This window comes from Silurus meridionalis, chromosome 11, assembly GCF_014805685.1.
Source record: "Silurus meridionalis isolate SWU-2019-XX chromosome 11, ASM1480568v1, whole genome shotgun sequence".
Taxonomy (NCBI): domain Eukaryota; kingdom Metazoa; phylum Chordata; class Actinopteri; order Siluriformes; family Siluridae; genus Silurus; species Silurus meridionalis.
In genome coordinates this window covers 13,814,836-13,842,530 of record NC_060894.1, presented here as the reverse complement: position 1 = coordinate 13,842,530, position 27,695 = coordinate 13,814,836, and the positions used below count along the sequence as shown (strand labels likewise).

The following is a 27,695-nucleotide window of genomic DNA, read 5'->3' as shown; positions in this document are numbered from 1 at the left end:
GAGGTAGACCACAGAGGCTTGGTGGGGAGTACCAGGGCCCACAAAGGACAATGCAGCTTTGTCCCACAACAGCTTTTTTTGAGAGATATATATATAAATATAAATATACAGTGAGGAAAATAAGTATTTGAACACCCTTCTATTTTGCAAGTTCTCCCACTTAGAAATCATGGAGGGGTCTGAAATTGTCATCGTAGGTTCATGTCCACTGTGAGAGACATAATCTAAAAAAAAAAAATCCAGAAATCACAATATATGATTTTTAAACTATTTATTTGTATGATAAGCTGCAAAAAAAAAAATTTAGAAATCACAATATATGATTTTTAAACTATTTATTTGTATGATACAGCTGCAAATAAGTATTTGAACACCTGTCTATCAGATAGAATTCTGACCCTCAAAGACCTGTTAGTCTGCCTTTAAAATGTCCACCTCCACTACATTTATTATCCTAAATTAGATGCACCTGTTTGAGGTTGTTAGCTGCATAAAGACACCTGTCCACCCCATACAATCAGTAAGAATCCAACTACTAACATGGCCAAGACCAAAGAGGTGTCCAAAGACACTAGAGACAAAATTGTACACCTCCACAAGGCTGGAAAGGGCTACGGGGAAATTGCCAATCAGCTTGGTGAAAAAAGGTCCACTGTTGGAGCAATCATTAGAAAATGGAAGAAGCTAAACATGACTGTCAATCTCCCTCGGACTGAGGCTCCATGCAAGATCTCACCTCGTGGGGTCTCAATGATCCTAAGGAAGGTGAGAAATCAGCCCAGAACTACACGGGAGGAGCTGGTCAATGACCTGAAAAGAGCTGGGACCACCGTTTCCAAGGTTACTGTTGGTAATACACTAAGACGTCATGGTTTGAAATCATGCATGGCACAGAAGGTTCCCCTACTTAAACCAGCACATGTCCAGGCACGTCTTAAATTTGCCAATGACCATTGGATGATCCAGAGGAGTCATGGGAAAAAGTCATGTGGTCAGATGAGACCAAAATAGAACTTTTGGGTCATAATTCCACTAAACGTGTTTGGAGGAAGAAGAATGATGAGTACCATCCAAGAACACCATCCCTACTGTGAAGCATGGGGTGGTAGCATCATCTTTGGGGTGTTTTCTGCACATGGGACAGGGCGACTGCACTGTATTAAGGAGAGGATGACCAGGGCCATGTATTGTGAGATTTTGGGGAACAACCTTCTTCCCTCAGTTAGAGCATTGAAGATGGGTCGAGGCTGGGTCTTCCAACACGACAATGACCCGAAGCACACAGCCAGGATAACCAAGGAGTGGCTCTGTAAGAACCATATCAAGGTTCTGGCGTGGCCTAGCCAGTCTCCAGACCTAAACCCAATAGAGAATCTTTGGAGGGAGCTCAAACTCCGTGTTTCTCAGCGACAGGCCAGAAACCTGACTGATCTAGAGAAGATCTGTGTGGAGGAGTGGGCCAAAATCCCTCCTGCAGTGTGTGCAAACCTGGTGAAAAACTACAGGAAACATTTGACCTCTGTAATTGCAAACAATTTTAACATTGACTTTCTCAGGTGTTCAAATACTTATTTGCAGCTGTATCATACAAATAAATAGGTAAAAAAAATCATACATTGTGATTTCTGGATTTTTTTTTTTAGATTATGTCTCTCACAGTGGGAGAACTTGCAAAATAGCAGGGTGTTCAAATACTTATTTTCCTCACTGTATATTTCTTTTTTTTATAAAAAAAAATTAATTAATTTTTATTAACATTTTTTTTATATTTTTATGACTTACCAATAATTACCTGTTGCAAAAACAGACACACACATAGCCCTTCTTGAACAAACAGAAGCTGGCGGCGTCTCCATGGCATGTGCTTTTATAGCTTCCTGGTCGTGACGTCAGCCCGCTGGTGACATTGTGCTTTTCCGTTGGAACGATTACACACATGGTTCAGAGCCTGGACACACGGAAGCGTTACCCAAAGCATTGTTGGGTTCCTGAAAGGGAACTGAAATACCAATAAAACCCACCTTATGTTGTGTTTTCTTGATTGTACATTGTGTGGCCTGTTTTCTCTATATAGGTTCCTAAGTCAAAACTTTATCACATCCTTGGGACCTGACGTATTCAGCGATCTCCATAAATTACAGTGGTTGTGAGTATAATACACTTTACAGACATGACATTTTATGACATATACCCTTCAAAACAGATATTAGACATATTCAATTTCATTTTCAATCGTATATACTAATATACAGTGCATTCTTGAATATTCAGATCCTCTTCACTTTTTTCAGGTTAATTATGCTGATGCCTGATATTGATTTTGTTGAAATTATCCTTTTTTTCTCATTATTATACAATCAGTACACCATAATGATGAAGTGAAACAGAAGGATTAGCAGTGCTTGATTTCCTCCAGACTTAACATTTAGAATTGAGGCCAAACATTTAAATCTTGGTTTCATCAGACCAGAGAATTTTGTTACACACAGTCTGGGAGTCCTTCAGCTTTCTGTATCCTCCAAGCAGGCTTCCATGGGTTTTGCAATGAGGAGAGGCATCTAGCCACTCTGCCATTAAGCCCAGATCTCTAGAGGGCTGCAGTGATGGTTGTCCTTGTGGAACTTTGTCTCATCTACACACAGCCTCTCCAGAGCTCAGATTCAGGCAAGCAGCTCTTGGAATGGACCTGGTTTGTCACACTTCTTTTGAGAATTATGAAGGCCACTATGGTCTTGGAAATCTTTAGTGCAGCAACAATATTTTTGTAGCCTTTCCCAAATCGGTGCATCGATATGCATCCTCATCGGTTGAGGCGTTCTATGGAGAGGTGTGTGCCTTTCCAAATCATGCCCATAAAATAATCTTTTCCACAGGTTTGCTTCAATCAATGTGTTGAAACATCTTAGAAATTATCAGGAGAATTGGCAGACACCTGAGCTAATTTTTGAGTATTGTAAAAGGGGCTGAATACTTATGTACATGTGATATTTCAGGTTTTACGATTCAGGTTACGATTGCAGTATCAGGCTGCAACATAACAAAACTGTAAAAAATGTGAGGGGGTCTGAGTACTTTTCCGAATGCACTGTATGCTGCACTGATCTGCACTAAAGCTTCCACAAAATAAACCATCCAATGCTAGTTCTGAATTTGAATTATACCCCACAACACTGCAGAATTCTGAAATAAGATGGTGTCAATTACTTTTTTAATAGCAGCTGCTCTAACAGTAGCACGCCAGAACAAATTGCATATTTTGCTGATATAAACACTGTGCAGCAAACGGTTTTTATAATCTTTATTTTTTGTTGTTGTTTCTTAATATAGATGTTATTTGCATACTTAACAAGTGATGACTTTTTGTGATGAGGTTGCAGGTACAGTGTCAGCTAAACCTTTCTTCAGGTGCCATTTTCTTGTCAGCAAATGAACATGTCTCTCTAAATGTTTTCCAGCTCCTGTTTTGACTTTGACTGATGTCTTTAATCTTCTCTTTCTTAGAAATACAGATACTCATGTTTTAAAATACTCGGGTAAAAGTTGAAGTACTGATTATACCTTTTTACTTAAGTCAAAGTAAAGAAGTCTTGGCTCTGACATGTACTTAAATAAAAAGTAGTTATTACTTCTACCTGTTTTAGCTGTTAACTGGACCTCACATCATATTAATATTAGATAGATAGATAGATAGATAGATAGATAGATAGATAGATAGATAGATAGATAGATAGATAGATAGATAGATAGATAGATTGATCGATAGATTGATCGATAGATTGATCGATCGATCGGTCTTTATTGTCATTGCATTGTACAGGTACACAGCAACGAAATGCAGTTTGGCATCTACCTGAAGTGCAAAAAGTAGCAATCGTGCAAATAGTGCAGATAAATATGTATCATATGTACAGCATGTGATATATATGTAAGCATATGTACAGTGATTAAATATAAAGGCTATAAGAGATGTGCAGAGATGTGTGGACATCATTAAGAGCCTTTGCTATCTTTATCTCTCTCTCATGATTATTTACTTAAGAAAGTGGTTTATATGTTTTAAGAAACAATTTAATAATTCCTATCAGATTTTCATCACATGTGCTTTTACTTGAGTGGCTGAAGTGAGCTTCGCTGTACATTGATGTATTATTGTTGTTTATTGAACAACTGCAAACTAATGAAAACCAAACATAAATTAAACCTTTTCTATTTCCAGTGTATATTTTGTTAAACCTGATTGACATAGTGATTGAAAAATGTATGGTGCTAGATAACTGTACAGCTCCATCAGACCCTACTACAGATATTTTTTTATATAGTCACATTCTGTTAATACAGTCTTATTTAAACTTTTCCCCATGAGGCCTACCTCCCAGGATTTTTGTGAACTTGCATACTCTTAGCCCCTCTCTCAGACACACACCCCAAAAAAGAACAAGCAGTACTCATTGCTATTGCAGCATATACATTAAAAAAAGAAAAAAAAAAAACAGGCCAAGTCAACTTCTTGCAAAGGGCTTTCATGACTATTCTTAATAGACTAATACAAAAAGCAAAATAGAACCGCCTGAAAATAAGTCTTATGACCTGCTAACCCAAGAGCCATAATGCCCAATCCTGTGTGTGTGTGTGTGTGTGTGTGTGTGTGTGTGTGTGTGTGTGTGTGTGTTTATGCTGTTTGTCTAATGTTCCTTGTATTATCTGTGAAATGCATCCCCACATCCAGCATTGTCACTGCTCGATCTGTTTGAATGTGTTTGTGTCGATACAATTATTTGTACAGTGTTAGATGTGACACTTTTTTTCAGGTCTGTTGATTTTTGTTGTTTTTATAGTATTTTTTTTTTTTTTTTACAGTACAGCTGATGTTAAGTAAAGCACATAGTTTTCTTTTTTTAATCAATGAATGGTAACCATTCTCCTAGGACAGAAAGTGGAAGCACTGGATTAATGCATCTTTAAAAGTGGGAAAATTAAAAGAGATGATAGTGCTGGCTGAAACATTTCTGATGATAGATTGATCGATAGATTGATCGATAGATTGATCGATCGATCGGTCTTTATTGTCATTGCATTGTACAGGTACACAGCAACGAAATGCAGTTTGGCATCTACCTGAAGTGCAAAAAGTAGCAATCGTGCAAATAGTGCAGATAAATATGTATCATATGTACAGCATGTGATATATATGTAAGCATATGTACAGTGATTAAATATAAAGGCTATAAGAGATGTGCAGAGATGTGTGGACATCATTAAGAGCCTTTGCTATGTTTTCACATGGCCAGTTAATGATGTGATACCGGAGAAAGTGCACCTCTTCAAGTCAAGTCAAGAAGCTTTTATATATATAATTATAGACATTTTACAGATTTGAATGATGTTTTGTTTTTATCTGTACGATCAATAAAGACAGTCATTTATGTTCGTGTCGCCATTATGAGGGAAAAACCCACAAAACGCCACCCAGCGTTATTTATTGTATATCTAAGTAAAGAAGGGACGTCGTGAATAAGTGTATGTTAAATCTCATAGTCGCATATTTTATTGTCAGAAGAACATAGAAAATTTCTAAAAGATATTTCTGAGATATGTCTGTATGGGACCTGCAAATATATATTCAAATATATCCAAATATAAAATCAGTGTTTAGCTAGGTGTTGTACAAACTGACAATGTTTGTGATTAACAGTGTTAAGGTATTGTTTTTTGTGTGATCAGAAGAAAACTGTTTTCCATTTCTAAGGGTAATCTTTGATGTTACAGTACCATGAAAAGAAAGGTCTATTGAAATATTATCACTTATATGGAAATGGTTGTTATAGGTCCCAGTAATATATATATAAAAAATACTTTGATTAGAGCATATAGGAAAGGAATTTGTAAAAAAAAAGAAAACTTGTCCTTGGTTAGCCATTTTGTCTTCGTTACTACAAAACAGATTGTGTTTCCAAAAGAAACATAAATGGAGCTTGTGAGGACTCTATATTTCCTGAATATTTTACTTGACTCGGTTTGTGCCGCTCTTAGACTATGCCTTTCATCTTTGAAAAGATAATTGCAATTAAATGACAAGGTGCTTTGAGAGCTTAAGTAGGAAATATTTATAAAATTATTTGATAATGCAATTTCAGCAAAGAAACATCAATGCCAAACCTCAGCCACAAGAGGAATATGTCAAACTAAATAAAGCTCTTGTGCCATAGCAAACAACATAGACGAACTGTACCATCATGATAGAGCAGGGGTCTTCAAGTCTGGTTCTTGACACACTTGCTAAATTCAACTGAAGCTGGAATCAAAAACACAAGAACACGCTAACCAAGGTCTTCATGGTTGCTGTCCAATTAAAGCAAAGGGAGCTTTGAGTTAGTAATTGATATACATCAAATATTTTCACAATTTACAGTCTTACATAGAATATTAAAAGGATTCCTTTCTCTTGATTTCCACATAGAAACATTGAGGGTTCTTTTAAAACTTTATAAATGCTGTATTGACAGAAAATGAGCGAATATCGCACACTTATGTCTTAAACCTTTCTTCTCAGAGTCCTGGATCAAAATCCCCTGAGGAGCATCTCTCATGACATTTTCACTGGTCTCAAGTCATTAATATTTTTGTGAGTATTTGAAACCTTCTGAATAATATTTTCATCTAAAGCTTATAGATCATGGATTAATTTGTGTTAGCTGTGTGAATATTTTTTTTTTTATCTCTCTCTCATGATTATTTACTTAAGAAAGTGGTTTATATGTTTTAAGAAACAATTTAATAATTCCTATCAGATTTTCATCACATGTGCTTTTACTTGAGTGGCTGAAGTGAGCGTCGCTGTACATTGATGTATTATTGTTGTTTATTGAACAACTGCAAACTAATGAAAACCAAACATAAATTAAACCTTTTCTATTTCCAGTGTATATTTTGTTAAACCTGATTGACATAGTGATTGAAAAATGTATGGTGCTAGATAACTGTACAGCTCCATCAGACCCTACTACAGATATTTTTTTATATAGTCACATTCTGTTAATACAGTCTTATTTAAACTTTTCCCCATGAGGCCTACCTCCCAGGATTTTTGTGAACTTGCATACTCTTAGCCCCTCTCTCAGACACACACCCCAAAAAAGAACAAGCAGTACTCATGCTATTGCAGCATATACATTAAAAAAAGAAAAAAAAAAACAGGCCAAGTCAACTTCTTGCAAAGGGCTTTCATGACTATTCTTAATAGACTAATACAAAAAGCAAAATAGAACCGCCTGAAAATAAGTCTTATGACCTGCTAACCCAAGAGCCATAATGCCCAATCCTGTGTGTGTGTGTGTGTGTGTGTGTGTGTGTGTGTGTGTGTGTGTGTGTGTGTGTGTGTTTATGCTGTTTGTCTAATGTTCCTTGTATTATCTGTGAAATGCATCCCCACATCCAGCATTGTCACTGCTCGATCTGTTTGAATGTGTTTGTGTCGATACAATTATTTGTACAGTGTTAGATGTGACACTTTTTTTCAGGTCTGTTGATTTATGTTGTTTTTATAGTATTTATTTTTTTTTTTTTACAGTACAGCTGATGTTAAGTAAAGCACATAGTTTTCTTTTTTTAATCAATGAATGGTAACCATTCTCCTAGGACAGAAAGTGGAAGCACTGGATTAATGCATCTTTAAAAGTGGGAAAATTAAAAGAGATGATAGTGCTGGCTGAAACATTTCTGCAGTGAGATGAGGGAAGGGGGCAGGGTTGTCAAAAATTCATATTCTTGTGTAGACTAAAAATGAAAAATGCTCTCTTTTGGCATGTTATACAATGACTGTATAATCTGATTATAAAATGCAGAGCTCTTGTGTTAAATACATAAAGATTGGCAGGTCTTATACTGTACTCATTTACTAACAAGTTCCCTTGTGCAGTTTTCCATCTTTTCAATGTATCTAAATCAGTGGTGGACATAAATGAAGTGAATGTAATATGTTATTCTACATTACTCTAAGTAGTTTTTTTGTGTTTCTGTACTTCACTTAAGTATTTCTGTTTGCGGGAACTTTTAATTTAACTTTACTACATTTCTAAGTCAAATATTTTACTTTTTACTTAACTGCGTTTTGGAAAATCAGTCGTTCCTTTCATTTATGAGTGGATAAAAATTATTATTATAGAATACCGCAAGAATATCACCCAGCGATCTGAAGTTGCAGGACAGGAGAATTTGCGCATAAGGCATATATATATATATATATATATATATATATATATATATATATATATATATATATATATATATATATATATATATAAATCATCTGAGTGGTACTGGTACTGAATGTCCATTTATTACAGCTAAACAATTTTGAGATGTGCAGTGATGTTAATCAGATGCAAACTGTAGTCCTGTGTCAGTGTAGCAGGCATTAACTACAGTACAAATATTTAAAGCTCCTGTTCTTACTCCATAATTTTATGGCTCCCCAGACCATTGATATAAAACCATCACCAGCTGCACAGAGTGGCCTCCACTCGAAGAAAACACCATCCAGAGGAAGGCTGAGACAAAGCGGGCAGATCAGAGGAGTGGAGAGGGGCAGGAACATTGGTCACTGGAACCTCAGGAGCATGTTTAACTTGACCAAGAGAAAAAGAGAGAGAAAGAGAGAGAGAGAGAGAGAGAGAGAGAGAAGAGGGGTGAGAGGGAGAAAAAGAGATGGATTATTAAGTATCCTATTTGTTGTATAAAAGTGAAGGACACTGTGAGTTGGGGACTCCAGCAAGACTCGCTATGGCAGCATTACTGAAAAGGAGATCCAGAAGGTTTAACAGACATTAGGGATCTCTGGGATAAGAGACTGCACACCACACCACTGTCAAGAAACCTGAGTAAACGTGTAAGAGTGAGGGGATGGCCGCATAAAAATATCCCAGTTCACCGAACACTCTATTTATGATCCCTCCAGATCTGCTCCTTTACTTAAGAAAAACTTAAAAAAAAAACACTAAATAAATAAATATTTTCAGCCTCGACTTGAACACTTGAGTCCCAAACACTATTTGAAAGGCTGTTCCATAACTGTTTTATAAGAGAAAGATCTGCCCCCTGCTGAAGTCTTCATAATTTCCATCCAGTTAATTACTAATATGAGAAAACCTAAAGAAATAACAATTACCGTATTTTCCGGACTATATGCTGCTACTTTTTTCCCATGCTTTGAACCCCGGGGCTTATACAATGAAGCGGCTAATTTATGGATTTTTCATGGGATTTTCCCGGTTTACAAGCTTCAAGGCAAAAAACTGAGCCCCATAAGATTAGACCAATGAAACTGCCGAATGGGTTCAGGTAAACCAATTACACTCTTTATATTAAATCGCGCTCCCACTGAATCGGGCCGCACCACATCATAAATATGGATGAGGTTCCTCTGATGTTTAAAAAAAACGCACTTCACCTGTGTTCTGAGCTGCACGGCATCGGGAGAAAAGCTTTACCGATGGTGATTTTTGAACGCACGACGATGCCAAAAGTATAACTCTTTTATGTTGTGAAAGAAAGGAGGAAGACAGAGAACAATGACTTTCTTGGTAGGCTACTGTTTAGATACAAGCCGTGTAACAGACACTGTGTTTTGTTAAAGCCTGTGTGAAGTTCATTAGTTTCAATGTAGGTGTCAGGCTGATGGACAGGACGCAGAAGCGGTAATAACTCAATCATAGTTTATTCAGTCAGTTCAACAAAGGAAACACTCACAAGCCGCGAAGAAAAGCAAACAAAGAATATCCGCTCGGGACGAGTAATCCAACACGAAAGTAAATGTCCAACGGAAAGCAAAACCTGAAACGAAAGTAACTCCACGGCAAAGAGTAATCCGACGCGAAAACAGAGTCTGGAGCCCGAACCAGCTATGGCTGGCGGTCACGGTATGATCAGCTTGACGTTCTAGAACCGACAGCCAATGATTCGAGAACGCGAGTTTATATAGTCTGATCCATAACGAGCCACAGTTGTCGGTGATCACGGCAGAGACGGGATAACGAGGCAGCGTGACAGCTACCGAGGGGGGCGTGGCAGGGTGAATCCCTGACATCGGCCGAGGGAGGCGTGGCAGGGTAATTCCTGACAGCGGCCGAGGGAGGCGTGGCAGGGGGGTCCCTGACAGTAGGCTTAGAGACAGGTGCAGGTTATTTATGTTCAAAATAAAAATCTTTGTCAAATTCAGTGGGTGGGGTTTATATTTGGGTGCGCGTTATATGCCGGAAATTACGGTAACTACTTTTCACATCTTTCACAAATGTGCATTTATATTTTATCTTGTGTTTCTTTTAAAATCTACAATATGTACTGTCATCTCTACCTGCACTTATTTTATTTGTATTCATCTTCAGTGAACGAACCAGCTGCAATCTCATGGCACAGACAAGTATCCTCTGCTATTTACAGTATTTAAAGCACTCTTAATACTGATTAGTTTTGCTTCTAATGTTGTGGCTGCTAGTAAACACTTGGTTTTTATTTTTCAACACTAAACTCCTGGGGTGTTTTACAGGCATGCTGACATTTTTTTTTATTGGCAGTATGTAAAAATGTAACAGTTCAACAACAAAATTAATAATGGGAGAGACTGCACAGATACTTGCAATAATGTTCAGCAGAGGTTGGTTGTTAGACCTGGCATCTATCAGAGAATATACTTTTCATAAATATTAATTGACAAATTCCCAATCTTAGCCTGTTTAATGTTCAAGCTTACCTGCTGTTTTGGATTTGTTTGCTGTTCTTACTCTGCACTTGCATCCATCTCCACTGTAGTGCATTCTGTACGTAACATGACAACATTACTGGGCAGTTGCTTAGTGTTTGTTTTTTCTTTTCTGTTCTTTTTTTTATATATTTAATAATTACTGCATTCTAAAAAATTATCCCTTTATTTAGAAGTACTTTCTTTATTTAAAACTCTTGGTGCGATGGTTGGGAAATTGGATATGAAAATTTGCAAAAGTTCCCTCTACAAATAATGGTGTAGATTAATTTAGTACTTTAAATTAGCATATATAAAAAAAACTTTCTTTTCTAACTATTTTCCTTCCCCACAATTTTTAGACTGGTGGTATTCTTGGTCTATGTCCTAATAAGCCTAATAATCAGAATGTATATATTAATAGAGACTTCAAAGCACTTTTGTCACCCTGGATAAGTGTGTCTGCTAAATACCATATATATAAATATAAATTTAACATGGTTTGTTTTTCCTCAGGTCCATGGTAAACACTTCCCTGGTAGAGCTGTCTGAACTAAGCCTCTGTAAATACATGCCTCTGCTCAGCTGGCTGTGAGTACTACTTTTTTAATCCTGAACAAGTGCCTCTTACTGTTACCCACCCTCACCCTTCTTAGTTTGTAGTATGTTGTCCTTTATTAGCAAATATGCGCATACCTTCAGACCTGTATGCATTCACAATTACATTCATTTACCCAATCATCCTTGCTAATCATGTGGCAGCAGTACAATGCAAAAACAAACATGCAGACTAAAGTCAAGGGCTTTCAATTAATGTTCACATTAAGCATCAAAATGATAAAAAAAAGTGTGATTTCTGTGACTTTGGGTCACTAACATACTTATATAACTCTTTATAAGCATGTCCAGCAGAAAAGCATCATAGCACGACACAAAACATTCAATCTTAAAGTGGATGGGTTGCAACAGCAGAAGACCCCACATCAGGATCCTTTCCTGTCAACCAAGAACAGGAATCTGTAACTAAGATGGGTATAGATTTACCCAAACTAAAAGATTTTTTTTGTTACTATTGCCTACCTTACTAATCAAACAGGTATAGTCATTCTCCTCTGATTCGCATCTCTAATTTGCCTCTGATGTTTCAGCCTTCAGACAACCTGCTCACAGGATATTTGTTTTTTTTATTGCATCATTCTTTGTATACACTAGCAATTGTTGTGTGTAAACTTCTCAGGAGATCAGCAGTTTCTTTAATACTCAGTCAGTCAATCAGGTACCAATAACCATGCCATAGTTAAAGTATGAGATAGCATTTTACTCTCCATTCCCCTTCCAACTGGAGGCTGGATTTTTCACCTACAGTAGTGTTGCACAAGCCAGTGTACTCTTAGTGCCGGTCCCAGGCCTGGATAAACATGTGCCAAACATGCGGATCACGAATATGGATGATTCGCTGTGGCGACCAATAATGGGAGAAGCTGAAAGAAAGTATTTAATAGTCAAAGAAATACATTGTAAGATATTTTACTATCAACCAAAGTATAGTTATATATAGTGTGTTATACCATGAAACCAAAGTATCATGATGAGACTATAAAAAATATAAACTGAATTTTTTAGCTTTCAGAGTACCCACTTTATATGAGATGCTTAATAAGGGAAACAAAAAACCACTTGACATTAACTAGCACCCCAATTGCCCTCTTTCATTTTGCACATCCTCACATTTGTCTTGAGTCCATCTGCAGCACTGTTATATGTTCACTGAATGTTAAGATTGTGATTTGTATTTTTAGAGAGGAGAGAGAAGTGCCTCTCTACACTTGTAGAAAGTATAATTATATTGCAGAGAGCCTTCTGCAACTTTGTGTGCAGTATAATTATGTTAAAAAAGCTTGGCAGTGTGAGCTATAGTAACTTTCTCAGGCCTACAATGTCAGGTGAATTATGTTGTTCTACTGGCCTTATTATACATGTATTTGTCTTACACTACATGCAGTCAATGTATACACAGAGAATTACAATTACATTAAAATGATTGAGATAGAAAATAGTCAGTTTATTACTGTCTTTTTTAGTGAATAACGTGTGCCTTAACCACTGAAGAAAACTAAATAAAAACAAAAATGTTACACCATCTGCCTTACAACAGATGCAATTAATATTTTCTGTCTCATTCCCAGAGGAAGCATTTGGGTTCTCCGAGTCCCACAGGATGTTTAAATGTCATTTAAATGTCAGCATCCGCATCCCAAGGACATGACAAATGCAGATCATGTAGTCTTTGGTTTTTAATTTTATGGAGGGTATACTGATTTTCATGGACTTCTTATAGTCTGAGCTGCCATTTTTATCAGACGCACATGTGAGCAGAAGTGGAGCTTTGTCTGGTATGTCCAAGACTGAAAGTGCTCATGTGGCCATTATGTCTGGTTCTCCTTTTGTTCCTAAAATCTTTAGGGGTGAGCTAGAGACAGAGAGACAGCTATGGCTTTAACAGTTCAAAGAGCTCTTGTAAGAATTTTTGTTCTGTGTAGTATTTGGTCAGAGTGACCTTACCCAGACTTCCAGGAGAAGAGTCAAAATAAAAGAGCTGCTTTCAGAGGGAAGAAAAGTACCGCTAGACTAATGGACTGTGAATAAATCTGAGCATTATTGTGTGTTCATGTCTGTCAGGGGGTATACTATCTGCTTCCAATTTTGTAGTTTTCCTATCTTAAACCATATATCCATTTACCTCATGCACTGAGTGACTGGACTTGTTCAACAAATGGTAACAGTCCTCCTCCTCTTGTGTTGCTGATCACAGCACAGGGGAATGTGAATATTAGGCCATAAAAATAACAAAGAAATTATTCAAAAATACATTTTGGTAAAACAACAACATCTGGTAAAAACGTATTTGGACACCTGACCAGTAATACCTATATCAGCTTGTTGAAAATCCTATTTAAAATACATGGACATTATTATACAGTTGGTCTTCCCTATGCTGTTATAATAACCCATACTGTTGTGGAAAGACTTTCCATTGGATTTTGGTGCTCTTTGGAAGCCTGTAACAGTTAAGAAAACAACATTTTGACAGAGTCAGACTGGACAGAAATGGACAGAAATCCATTTAAAGAGGTAGAAAATTGTCATGACATTCATTTTTTTCTGTTGGGGTTGTAATTTTTGTTTCTAGGAATGCATACTTACAGCCAATCATGTGGCAGCAGTATGCCAAAATCATGCAGGTAGATTTCAAGGGCAAATATCTAGATAATGGATCTGTGACTTTGATTGTGGACTGGATATTGGTGCAAGATGGGCTGGTATAAGTATTTCAGAAACTGCTAATCTCCTGGGATTTTCACACACATCTCCAGAGTTTCTCCAAAATCTCCAGAGATTACACAGAATGGTGTGAGAAACATAAAATCATCCTTTAAAGCATCTCAGAATGTACAACACTAAATATCAGGGTAGATGGGCTACAACAGCAACATACCACATTGGGCTTAACCCCTGTTAGAAAATGACAATAATTTAAGTCTATAATCAGCATAGACTTGCCAAAACTGGAAAATAGCAAGTGATTCTGATGTTTGGTGAGGCATCTGAAGCTTGACCTGTATCTGTATGATTATTTGCATTGCATTGCTGCTACATCATTAATCTGATTAGATTCAAGTTTAGATTCAAGTGGATTTGAGTGGACATGGTATGTGATACAACCTCAATTCCTAAAAAGTTGGGATGCTGTGTATCAAATGTTTAACCTGAGGAAAAACTAAAGATTAATGAAGAAGGTAATGAGGTTATTTTGAATTTAATGGTCACAATACAATTCAGAAAAGTTGGTGCAGGGGCAACAAAAAGCTTGAAAAGTAAGTGTTTTTGCAAAATATTTTGTAATTAATTAGGTTATTTAACAACAGGTCAGTAACATGATTGGGTATAAAAGAGTATCTTAGGAGTCCTTCAGAATATTTTAACATGTTGCATCCATCACATTCAAGATTACTTCTTTTTTCATAAGAATTGTAAATTTCCTCAGTTTAAACAGTCTATATGTTTTCTATTTTCTATTATGAATTAAATGTGGGTTTTTTGAGATTTGCAAATTATTGCATTCTGCTTTTATTTACATGTATTTACAGTGTGTATATCAGACAAAAGAGAATTAATAATTAAACATCATACAATGATTATTCCTATTAGACGAGAAGTAATGTTTTGAGTAATAAGTGATAATGATGTTAGCCATGTTTGTGATGTTTTAATTGTTGTGTATTTTGTTCATGTAACAAACTGATGTACAGACTGCAGGGATGTGAAATAAGATATACTGTATATATACAGTAAATGGTGAACATACATGTTTAAAATAATTATCAAATTATTAAAAAAATACATTGGTTATAAATTTATCTTCTTCTTCATCTTACGGCTGCTCCCATTAGGGGTTGCCACAGCGGATCATCCTTCTCCATACCCCCTTTCCTCTACATCTGCCTCTTTCACACCAACTACCTGCATGTCTTCCCTCACCACATCCATGAACCTCCTCCTTAATCTTCCTCTTTTCCTCCTCCCTGGTGGCTCCATCCTCAGCATTCTCATACCAATATAACTCATGTCCCTCCCCTGCACATGCCCAAACCATCTTAATCTCACCTCCCTCACCTTGTCACCAAAACGTCCTACATGCGCTGTCCCTCTAATAAACTCATTTCTAATCCTGTCCATCTTCATCACTCCCAACGAAAACCTTAACATCTTCAGCTCTGCTACCTCCAGCTCCGCCTCCTGCCTTTTACTCAATGCCACTGTCTCTAATCTATACAACATCGCAGGTCTCACCACAGTCTTATAAACTTTCCCTTTCACTCTTGCAGATACCCTTCTATCACAAATCACTCCTATCACTCTTCTCCACCCACTCCACCCTGCCTGCACTCTTTTCTTTACTTCCCTAACACACTCTTCATTACTTTGCAATTGGTTAGAAATTTATAATTATTATTATTTTATTGCCCGCATATTTGATTTGGCACGTTTTATGCTGGATGCCCTTCCTAACGCAACCCTCCCCATTTATCCGGGCTTGGGACCGGCACTAAGAATGCACTGGCTTGTGCCTCCCTGATGGCTGGGTTCATAATAATTATTATTTTAATTATTATGTTTTTTCAGAATAGAGTAAAGAAAATAGAACATGCTGTGCTTTTCTTATGAGTATAAAAACCTATGACTGAGTTACATATTTGAAAAGCATTGCTGCTGACAAGGGTGGAAATGAGCTGTTTCACATTAGTCAAACTACTCAGCTGGCAAAAATGAATAATAGGAGGGAGATAGCTTAGCAATCTTTTAATAAAAGTGTTTCTTCAGCTAAAGTCTTTTGATCATCATCATTATTATCAAGGGAGGCCTGTTTGATTTTTGAGATTATATACTGTAGATAGATCCCAGTGTTGATGGCAGCCAGTAGAGAGAAAGCTAGAGAATGGTCATCAGTTTTTATATTGTGTGGGCTGTTCATTTCCACTTCTCTCTCTGCCTCTTTCTCTCTCTCTTTCTCTCTTGCTCTCTCTCTCTCTCTCTCTCTCTCTCTCTCTCTCTCTCTCTCTCTCTCTCTCACACACACACACACACACACACACACACACACACACACACACACACACACACACACACACTCACACACAAACATTATCTCTCTCCCTCTCGATGTCTGCTAAATGACTATTCACTGTTTTGTGGAGAAATGCTGAGCTGATTGCTAATGATAGAAGAGTTTACATTTACAGATTTAGTGGCAGTACATCTGGTACTAAGATTTAGGTCAAGACCATAGAATTTATATTAAAAAAGGTTTTTTAAAACAACGAGACAATAAAATGTGGTATATTATATTGTTGAATTTCCATTACTAGTCACTCATTAATTAGTAACATATGCAAGTCTTTTTTTAAACTGTTAAATTCTGTTTACATGATGTGTATGTTTTATCTCTTTTTTTTCTTTTTCTCTCAACTCAGGGATTTTGCTGAGAACCACATTAACGTGCTAAACTCCTCCACTTTCTTGGCATGTAGTGAGCTTACAGTGCTGTAAGTCCTTTAATGCCAAGGTCTATTGTTATATTTGGCAAGTGTCAAAATTCATTAGAGTTGATGTTTATGTCAAATTTTAGAATGAAGAACATGTGTGATCTCTGTGAAACTGATTGTGGCATATATAAAAAAAAAAGTAACAAAAAGGCTGATTATTTCAGAAACTGATGATCTTCTGACATTTTCACATGCAACAGTCCTATAGTCCAACAGTGCAAATAATTAAGAAACATTGTGAGCCACTGGGTAAACCATGACTGGGTCATATTTTTCCAGATTCTAATGATTGATGTAAACATTAACTAAAGCTCTTGACATTTATTTGCATTATTTTATGCATTGTGCTGCTGCCTCCTTATTGGAGAATTGTATAACTGCATATATAAACAATTGTACAGGTTTTCCCATTTAAGCAAAAGATGAGTGTATAATACATTGTTTATAATAATACAATAAGATTATCTTCTACTTTTTTTTAGAGAATATGGGCAAAAATATTAACAAGCAATTGCAAATATTTAGCTTGTTTTTTAAACTTTAGACACCTGCTTATTCACTAATGGGACAAAGCTACTCCATGTACTAACATGATTTTGGGAGGTTGGAGAAAAATGGAGAACCCAGTAAACTCACAAAGGAAGAACATACACAGACATTAATATGTTCTCAGATTGACTCATAGACCCATTAGCTGTAGGCATCAATTCAACCTGTTGCATAATCTTGCAGCCTTGCAACCAAACAAAGTCGACTCGGTTTAAAACATCGTTGAGTATGTAATGTAGTAACCCTGGTATTTCAGTAACAATTTGGGCAAATATACTACCCTAACTTTTAGTGTTTCCTTTGTGAAATTGGGATATAAAGAAAAACAAAAATTTTGCAAGTGACTAGGTGAGTGAGGACCCAAATGCAGGATGCACACAGGGGTATGGAGAAAACAGGCTTTAATAAGGCACAGGTCAAAACACAGGCAAACAGGGTGATGCAGGGAGAGACAAAACCAAAAACAGTCCAAGATTTTAGAGAGCCGGCAAACAGAACCATGAAGGGCGAAACAGAAGCACAAACCAAAAAAACAGTCCAGAGTTCAAAACCAGAGGCAGAGCAGAACAGAGGGATCAGGAACAGGAACAGAATCCAGAGCAGGCAGATTGGTAGGCAGGCAGATTCAGTATAGAAATGTGTTAAATGTTCATTGTCTGTGCATTAGGTAAGGAGCTACAATTCTAATTCTGCTAGAGGAGATCAGGTTTTTTAAAAGGGCATTGTGTAGTACTGTATGCGAGAAACTATTCTTTCAGTAACAACACAACACACGCACCATGTGTGTGTTGTGTGTTTGCTTCAGGTCGTTGTGCCCTAGAGAGAAAATACAAGGTGCTCACTATAACTCATATTTGCTATTTTGAAATATAAAATAAAAATCAGCACAGAAATTGACTTCTGAGTGTTCGTTGGTCATGGCTTATTTTAGAACTGACTTTTTCTGTTTCAGATCATTGCGTGACAATAAAATCAAGACTCTTCCTGAAAACACTTTTCAGTCACTTCAAGCATTGGCAGAGCTGTGAGTACATGAAAAGGTGCTTTGCACTGAAGTTAAAGCAATGCACCTTTCTTTTATATAAGCTTTTTAAAAAAAGGTACATTTTCACCTTTTCCAAAATCATCTCAAAGCGGCTTTACACAGATAATGCGGTAATAAAGAATGAATAAGATTGTTCTTTATAAATGTAAGTTTGACCTTGATTAGCAAGCCGGTGGCGACTGTGGCAAGAAAAAACTCCCAGAGATGGCATAATAAAGAAACTTTCAGAGGAACCAGATTCAGTGTAGCAGACTATTGACATTAACTACAGTCCAAATCCAAATCCTCAAAGCTCCTGTTCAGAGAGAGAGAAGAGAGGTGACAGGGAGAGAAGGATATGGATTATTAAGTATCCTTATTGTTGTATAAAAGTTATGGACACTGCAGTTTGGGACTCTGGCCAGACTCGCTATGGCAGCATAACTAAAAAGGAGAGCCAGAAGGTAACACAGATATGAGTGATCTCTGGGATAAGAGACAGCCCACCACTCCAACATTAACAAACCTAAGTGAACGTGTGAGAGTGAGGGGACGACAGCATACAAATATCCCAGATCACTTACTCTATATCCATGATCCCTCCAGATCTGCTCCTAAGAAAAACCTACCGATAAAAGGCTTTAGTAAATAAATGTTATCAGCCTTGAATTGAACATTAAGACTGTGTCTGAGTCCCAGACACAGTGTAAATGACGTGTAAATGCTTTATACGTCAGTAGTAGTATTTTATAATCAGTGCAAGATTTAATTGGGAGCTAATCTAAGCTTGTCTAATGTCCCTTACACACTCTTCATTATTTTTAAGCTGGTCTCTTGCATAGCAATGAAAGCAAATACCATGTTTATGTATAATTTCAAGGCAACATATATTTAAAAAAAGCAGTGGGCCTAAGACAGAGACTTGTGGAACACCAAACTTTACCTCAGAGAGTGTGGAGAACTCACCATTAACATCAACAATCTGATAGCGATCAGTTAAATAAGACCTAAGCGCTGCTCCCTTTATTCCAACAACATTCTCTAGTCTAGCAAGGAGGAGACTATGATCACTGGTGTCAAAAGCTGCACTAAGGTCGAGCAAAACGAATAAGGAGACAAAACCCTGATCATCTCTGTGCTATGATGCTATGACAATTGCTGTGCTACAACCTTTACTAAAATCTTGGAGATAAAGAGGAGGTTTAATATTGGCCTATAGTTGGACAGCTCCAAGGTCAGGCCAGGAGGCTCTCGTTCCATGCTAATTGTTTCGACGCCATTTACATTCTAATTTCCGAGTGGTCCGTTTTAAGGTTTGCGCATGATCATTATAGCACAATGCAAATTTTTTCTTCCTGATCATTTTGGTTTTAAGGGGAGCTACATCATCTGGAGTGTAACGAAACATTGATTCTAGACATATAGTTACCCAGTCTAGCTCTTTCTTTTTCCACGTGCATATGTTTCTAGTTACATAATTTCCTTAATAACTTCACTCTTGTCTTTATAGGGATTTGTCCTGCAACAGGATTGCAGAACTCCCCAACAGCATATTTGAGAATTTAAAATCATTATTGAAACTGTGAGTTAGTGTCTTTGTCTACTGCGGCTCTTGCTAAATCCTTATGTCATTAAATCACTATATTTGATTGATCATTTCTGTCATTGTTTTTTTTTTTTTTTTTTTTCAGAAATATATCCCACAATCCTTTACTTCATATTCATGCTGGTCATTTTGATCATCTGGTTCAGCTTGAGTCTCTGTGAGTAAACCAAATATAAGTATGGTTTAAAACCATATTATGCAAAGTGGTTATATATACTGTCAGCATTACTAGTGAAATTAACTCATGTTTTGCAGAGGGTTGGAAGACATTGAGATTCCTGCTATACAAACGAAGATGTTTCTCCCAATGGGCAAACTGTCTTATATGTACGTGCTTTAGTTTCTAATTATATAATACCAGTATATAAAAAAAGACTAGTTAATTAGATTCAATCTTCTCCTGTACAGATACTTTAAGGATTTTCAATACTGTTCCTATGTACCACATGTGCGGAAGTGCAAACCGAACACAGATGGGATCTCATCATTTGAAGATCTATTGGCCAATGTGATCCTAAGAGTGTCTGTCTGGGTCATGGCCTTCATCACCTGCTTTGGAAATCTCTTTGTTATCGGAATGCGGTCATGCATTCCTGCAGAGAACAACCTACATGCAGTGTGCATCAAAGTCCTATGCTGTGGGTTTACATTGCACAAAGATATAAACCATCTATCAGTCATCCTGAATTATCTGTTACTAAAAAACAAAAACAAACCCTGACTGCCAAACAATTTTTTTGGTGATACCACAAAATCAACTGCCTCACACTCAGTTACTATTATTATATTTGAAAGGACAAGCAATTTATGTATAAATGGCACAGCAGAAGAGACAGTAGACTTTATTAATAATAATAGTAAAACAAAAATGGATGGAAATATTAGCACCAGCGACAAGTAAGACACCAGTAAGGTATGATCAACTAAAGATGATCATATAAATGTAGCTGGCTGTGTTTTTACCTGCATCTGGGGGTGTTTGGACATATGTGTGATCTAAGTAAAAGGAAAACCTGTCCTTTGTGATCTGGGCTACACTGGTTCAGGCATTTTTTTGTTCTGACTTTTTGCAGCATAGAGATAATTACCAGAGCTATTATCAACAGTGGCTGATAATGTGTGCAGACAGTCACCTCATATAAAAAGCAATAGTGTTAGAAATTCTGATCGACTGAAGCCCATAAATTTAGTGTAAAAATGCCACCCAGTTTAAAAAAGTACAATCACAGTGACCTTTTGTTGCTCAACATAAAATAAACTAGAACTGTAGACATTTAAGTCATGTTCTGTAACTGCCTTATCCCAATCAGTTTTAGTGGATCTGAAACTTTTGCCATAAAAATCAAGGAGTTAATTATCATAATTCAACCTACTGTCAAATTTTGGGGGGTTTAGAAAACTAGAGAATCTTGAAGAAATCCACATGAACAAAGAACCTAAAAACCCAAGAGCTGTGTGGAACTGTGAAACCATGCCACACCTGGTATGGGTCAAATCTCTGGGTAACTGATCTCAAGGTCGGGGGTTTAAGCCCCAGTATCGCCAAGCTGCCACTTCTTGGCCCCTTGAGCAAGGCAAGTTCTCCAGGGGTGACCCCAGCTTCCTAACATCACTGGGATATGCTAAAAACGTTTACTGTTCTGTAAGGTACATGTGACAAGTATAAAAAAGAGACTTTATATCTATATTAAATACATATGTGATCCCCAAAAAATATATAAAACAACCCCCCACAAAATTAAAATGTAAAACTAATTCAGTTTTAGAATTATGAATATAAGAAAGTTACTAACATTTCTCTTGAATAAATATAAAGTATCTTATACTTTTGGCAGATCATTTTGTTTGAATGTTTATTTTAAGAATATAATTAAAATTGTATGTTGAAATGAGTAAATAGGACTATATTAGCTTTATTTTTGTTTTAAAATTAGCTCACACTAAAATATTTAATAACTTTACCTTTATTAATTACATCTTCATATATCTCGCTACCATTTCTCCTATTTTTTACAGGTGCAGACTGTCTGATGGGTGTCTACCTGTTTTTTTTGGGTGTATTTGATGTGAAATTCCGTGGTGAGTACAATCGGAATGCACTGCTATGGATGGAAAGCCAAGAATGCCGCACCATTGGCTTCCTGGCCATGCTGTCTTCTGAGGTATCCGTACTCCTCCTCACTTACTTGACCCTTGAAAAGTTTCTAGTCATCGTGTTCCCCTTCAGTCATCTACGACCTGGGAAGCTGCAGACTGGTGTAGTGCTGGTCTCCATCTGGCTGCTCGGATTGCTTATTGCTGGTATCCCTCTGCTTAGTGACGACCTTTTTGGCAACTACTATGGACGCAATGGAGTTTGCTTCCCCCTGCATTCTGATAGGCTGGAGAAGCCCACTGCTAAGGGTTACTCTACTGGAATATTTCTTGGTGATTCTTTTTGTTTGTTTTTTTGTTTTTATTTGTAAGAAATAGAATGTGTTTTAGACAGTTGCTGAATATAGTAGCCTCATTGATTTGACTTGTTCAAATTCAAATTTGGATATTAAAAAAGACATATGCATATATGCATATAGTTATAGTTATATACATGGGTTTTAGTGAGTGTGTGTGTGTGTGTGTGTGTGTGTGTGTGTGTGTGTGTGTGTGTGTATATATATATATATATATATATATATATATATATATATATATATATATATGTATATACACACTCACTAACATCCATGCATATAACTATAACTATATGCAATAATAATAATAATTACGGAAATGGTTTAATAAATACCAATTATATATATATATATATATATATATATATATATATATATATATATATATATATATACAGTACAGACCAAAAGTTTGGACACACCTGCTCATTCAAAGAGTTTTCTTTATTTTCATGACTATAACAATTGTAGATTCACACTGAAGGCATCAAAACTATAAATTAACACATGTGGAATTATATACATAACAAAAGTGAACTGAAAATATGTCATATTGTAGGTTCTTCAAAGTAGGCATCAAGGGAATGCCAAGAGTGTGCAAAGCAGTAATCAAAGCAAAGGTGGCTACTTTGAAGAACCTACAATATGACATATTTTCAGTTGTTTCACACTTTTTTGTTATGTATATAATTTCACGTGTTAATTCATAGTTTTGATGCCTTCAGTGTGACTCTACAATTTTCATAGTCATGAAAATAAAGAAAACTCTTTGAATGAGGTGTGTCCAAACTTTGGTCTGTACTGTATATATATATATATATATATATATATATATATATATATATATATATATATATATATATATATATATATATATATATATATAAAATCATAAAATTGTATATTAAAACTCATAAATTATTAAAATCAAATAAGACTACACTGGTACGGGGTGCTATCGAGCTTATCATGGAGTAGGACGTGGTGTTTGGGGGGCTCCGGTGGATTAATGTTATAATTGTTATTATTTCGAGCTTTCCGCTTTTATTTTTGCTCTCAATCCCTTGGTTTACCCTCCTTGTTTGTGTATTTGAATCTAGAGGTAATTGTGATGTCTGGTAAAACTTCTAAGACCCGTAGCATACACCGTCTTACTGCTGAGTACAATAAGCTGGAGACCAAATGTGAAGATCTGGAAGCTAGATCGCAGCGCAATAATGTCCGGATAATCGGTGTTCCTGAGGGACCCAATAGCTCCACTACCGCGAATGTTGCCGTGCTGCTGAAGGAGGCACTGAGTCTGCAGAAAGAGCCGGTTCTTGACAGGACACATCGCACTTTACAGCCCGTACCAAAACCTGGTGAACGACCACAAGCCATTGTGGCCAGATTTCACTATCACAGCGAATGTCTGGATGTCTTACGGCGTGCCAGAGAACTGCAGCGAATTCAGTTTAAGGGTCTGAACATTTCTATTTTTCCAGACCATATGGTAAAAACCGCAAAAGCACGGGCTGCCTTTAACGAGGTTTGGCAGCAGCTCCGTGGCATTGAAGGTGTGTGGTACGGGTTATTTTATCCAGCGCGGCTACGTATCACACACAATGGTGTTGGGAAAGATTTTCTTTCACCTGACCAGGCCAGCGGGTATATAAAAACTATACAAACTGTCTAAAGTGTGAACATATTTTTTGTCGCTTTTGGTCGTGATGTTTGCTCCTTGTTTTTCATGTCACTGCACTATTCACAAACTCCGCGTAGTGATGCTGGTCTTTAACTTTTTATTTATTTATTTATTTTTTGTTTGTTTGCTTTTTTTTAAGTGTTATTTTTACAGAAATCAAAGTGTAAGTGATCCTGAAAACTTAATGTTTGTTTCATGAACGCTTGGTCGATTTATGTTGGGAACTTATTTTTCTCTAGAAACTTTGTTTATATGTTTATATAGACCGGGAATGGGCATCAGTGAACTAGATATAGTTGCGCATAATTTATGTTGTGTTTAATCTTAATTATTTGTGTGGGCGGCAATAGGTTTTTTTTTGATAGTTCATGTTGCTGTCCCCTGGGGTTATTGTTAGAATGGGGACTCTGCTTGTGTGTTGGGTATGTGTTTGTGTTTGAGTGTCTGATGCGCGCGCACTGGGGTGGGGGGTGGGGATCCCCCTGGCTTCACAAGTCCTGTTTTCTTTTTTTTTGTGTAGTTGTTTTTGGATGAATGGCTGACGATAATACAGACTCACGTTTAGCTGGCAGTGGTGCACCTGTCCGGTTCCTTAGCTGGAATATTAGGGGTATGGGTAATCCTATTAAACAGTCTAGGGTTTTTACCCACCTGAAACGCTTATGCGCCGACATAGTATTTTTACAGGAAACACACCTCAGAGTCAGAGATCATCATAGGCTTCGCCGTCCTTGGGTGGGTCAAACTTTCCACTCCAATTTCAATTCTAAGGCAGGAGGGGTGGCCATCCTAGTAAATAGAAGCATACAGTTTTCACCTACCCATACAATTGCAGATAGGAATGGCAGTTATGTCATTTACCTTATAATGACCCATTTGATAATTTTTGGTGGTGATTTGAATTGTGTTTTGAACCCTGTTTTGGATCGTTCTTGTTCTCGTGCTGTATCCCAAACTGCAATGTCTAAATCGTTCTCCGATTTCGTGTCACAAAACGGCTTGGTAGACCCATGGAGATGTCGCAATCTCGGGATTAAAAAAATCTAATTTTTCTCCCCGGTGCATCATTCATATTCCAGAATTGATTATTTTTTTATTGATAGCCGTCTTAATCGCTCCGTTTTATCTACAGATTATTTGGGCATTGTGATCTCTGATCATGCTCCTCTAGCGTTAGATATCCGATTCTCAACCCATAGACCTACACAGTCTCCCTGGCCGTTTAATTCGCATCTCCTAGCAGCCAAGGATTTCTGTGCGTCTATTTCTGAAGCTATTGATGAATTCTTGTTGTTTAATTGTCTTGACTCTACTCCATGCTCATTATTATGGGAGACTCTGAAAGCCTATCTCAGGGGGCAAATCATTTCGTACTCTGCTTTCACAGAGCTAAACTAATCAGCCAACTCGATCAGAGCTACGCGTCCAACCCTTCTCCAAAGCTATACAAACAACGTGTTGAGCTGCAGGCAGAATTCAGTCTCCTCTCCACTAGGGAAACTGAATGTATGTTACTACGAATTTGTGGATCGTATTATGAATACTGTGACAAACCAAGCAGATTGTTAGCTCATCAGCTGAGATGGCAGGCTTCATCACGCCTAATACCGCAGATTAATAATGACTCAAATGTCACCGTTACCGATCCCATAGGGGTCGATGCAGTATTTAAGTCATATTACTCTGCTCTTTATAAATCTGAATGCCTTACTGATTAAGAGACTGGGTGATTTCCTTCAAGGTGTCGATTTTCCTGTTGTTGATACGGTCTCTGTAAGGGACTTGGACTCTCCACTATCTCTTGACGAAGTCAGAGCTTCAATAAAGGCGATGCAATCTAATAAAGCCCCAGGCCCAGATGGTTTTCCAGTTGAGTTCTTAAAGAAGTTTATCGAAAAATTGGCGCCGATGCTCCTTGGTGTGTTCAATGAATCTCTGGTTCGGGGCATGCTACCACCTACTTTTAATTAGGCCTAAATAGCCCTTCTCTTGAAGAAGGGCAAGGATCCCAACCTGTGCGGATCATACAGACCGCTGTCACTGCTGAATGCCGACGTGAAAGTGCTGGGGAAAGTGATCGCATCCCGGTTAGAAAATGTACTACCACGTATCATATCTGTGGCGCAGACTGGATTCATAAAAGGGCGACTCTCATTTTTTAACACTCGTACACTTTTCAACATAATTTACTCTAAGCAGTCATCTCCTTTGCCTGAGGTGGTAGTCTCGTTGGATGCTGAGAAAGCGTTTGATAGAGTCGAGTGGGAATACCTGTTTGCAATATTGAAGAAATTTGGGTTTGGTGATACATTTGTCTCCTGGATCTGCCTCCTTTATAAATCTCTGCAAGGCAGTGTCCGTACAAATAATATTAGCTCTGATTATTTCAGTCTCGGGCGTGGAACCCGGCAGGGGTGCCCACTGTCACCACTGCTATTCGCCCTTGCCATTGAGCCATTATCCATTAAATCCTTATTAGCCTTTAAGGGTATAACTCGCAAGGGTGCAGAATATAAGGTGTCCTTATATGCTCATGATTTGTTGTTATATGTGACGGATCCTGCAGCCTCTGTTCCTGTCATTTTATCTATCTTGGGCGAGTTTGGCTCTTTCTCGGGATACAAACTGAATTTCCATAAGAGTGAGTGTTATCCGGTGAACAATACTGCTCTTCAACTTAAGCGTCTGAATCTGCCATTCAAATTCAACTGTTCAGGCTTTAAATACCTTGGTATCATGGTGACCCGTTCCTTACCCAGACTTTTTCATGCCAATCTCGCTCCGCTTGTGGCAGACATGAAGTCGGATTTTCAGAGGTGGAGCAGTCTGCCTCTGTCTTTAGCAGGAAAAATCAATGCAGTTAAAATGAATGTTCTGCCCAAGTTTCTTTATTTTCTTCCACTATTTTTACCCAAGTATTTTTTCGATTCTTTAGATAGAATCATTAATTCTTTTCTTTGAAGTGGAAAACCGCCCAGAATCCATAAGACTTTATTGCAGAGATGTAGGCTCAGTGGTGGGCTTGCTTTGCCCAATTTTCAAATATACTACTGGGCTGCACATATCCAAAAACTGAATTTCTGGTCCAATTCAACAGAATCCACTTGGTGCAATCTAGAGCTACTGTCTTGTAGATCGTCCTCTATGTCTGCTCTGCTTTGCTCACCTTTTCCGGTCAGACCATCTCAATATACTGACAATCCAGTTGTACTGAACACACTTAAGATTTGGTTTCAGTTTAGGCGTCACTTTAACTTTAGGGCTTTATCAGCACTGAGTCCCTTGAATAGAAATCATTTGTTTCCCCCGTCACTTTTGGATTCAGTTTTCTCACTATGGCACGAAAAAGGCATCAAGCAACTTTATAATTTGTACAAAGATAGCATCTTTAGAAGTTTCACCAGCCTATCCTTGGAGTATGGGCTGCCTACAGCTCATTTTTTTTCGATATCTCCAAGTCTGCAGCTTTGTATCTAAATGCCTTCCCAATTTTCCCTCTGTACCCCCCAAGCAACCTTGGGAGAGTTTAGTCATGTTTACTCCACA

The 27,695-nt window shown here is 37.4% G+C and overlaps 1 protein-coding gene across 3 annotated transcripts in view; it reads left to right on the top strand.

Annotated features, from left to right (window-relative positions):
• rxfp2a (relaxin family peptide receptor 2a) overlaps positions 1-27,695 on the top strand; it is a 99,226-nt gene that overhangs the window by 61,339 nt on the left and 10,192 nt on the right. For 2 of the 3 annotated variants that reach the window (XM_046861430.1, XM_046861427.1), the window contains 10 exons: positions 2,075-2,146; positions 6,551-6,622; positions 11,249-11,323; positions 16,765-16,836; positions 18,338-18,409; positions 19,920-19,991; positions 20,101-20,172; positions 20,271-20,342; positions 20,424-20,653; positions 22,032-22,442. In XM_046861430.1, the coding sequence (XP_046717386.1) occupies positions 2,075-2,146; positions 6,551-6,622; positions 11,249-11,323; positions 16,765-16,836; positions 18,338-18,409; positions 19,920-19,991; positions 20,101-20,172; positions 20,271-20,342; positions 20,424-20,653; positions 22,032-22,442 (1,220 nt within the window). The remainder of the gene's footprint in view (positions 1-2,074; positions 2,147-6,550; positions 6,623-11,248; positions 11,324-16,764; positions 16,837-18,337; positions 18,410-19,919; positions 19,992-20,100; positions 20,173-20,270; positions 20,343-20,423; positions 20,654-22,031; positions 22,443-27,695) is intronic. The other variant, XM_046861428.1, reaches the window with a different exon arrangement.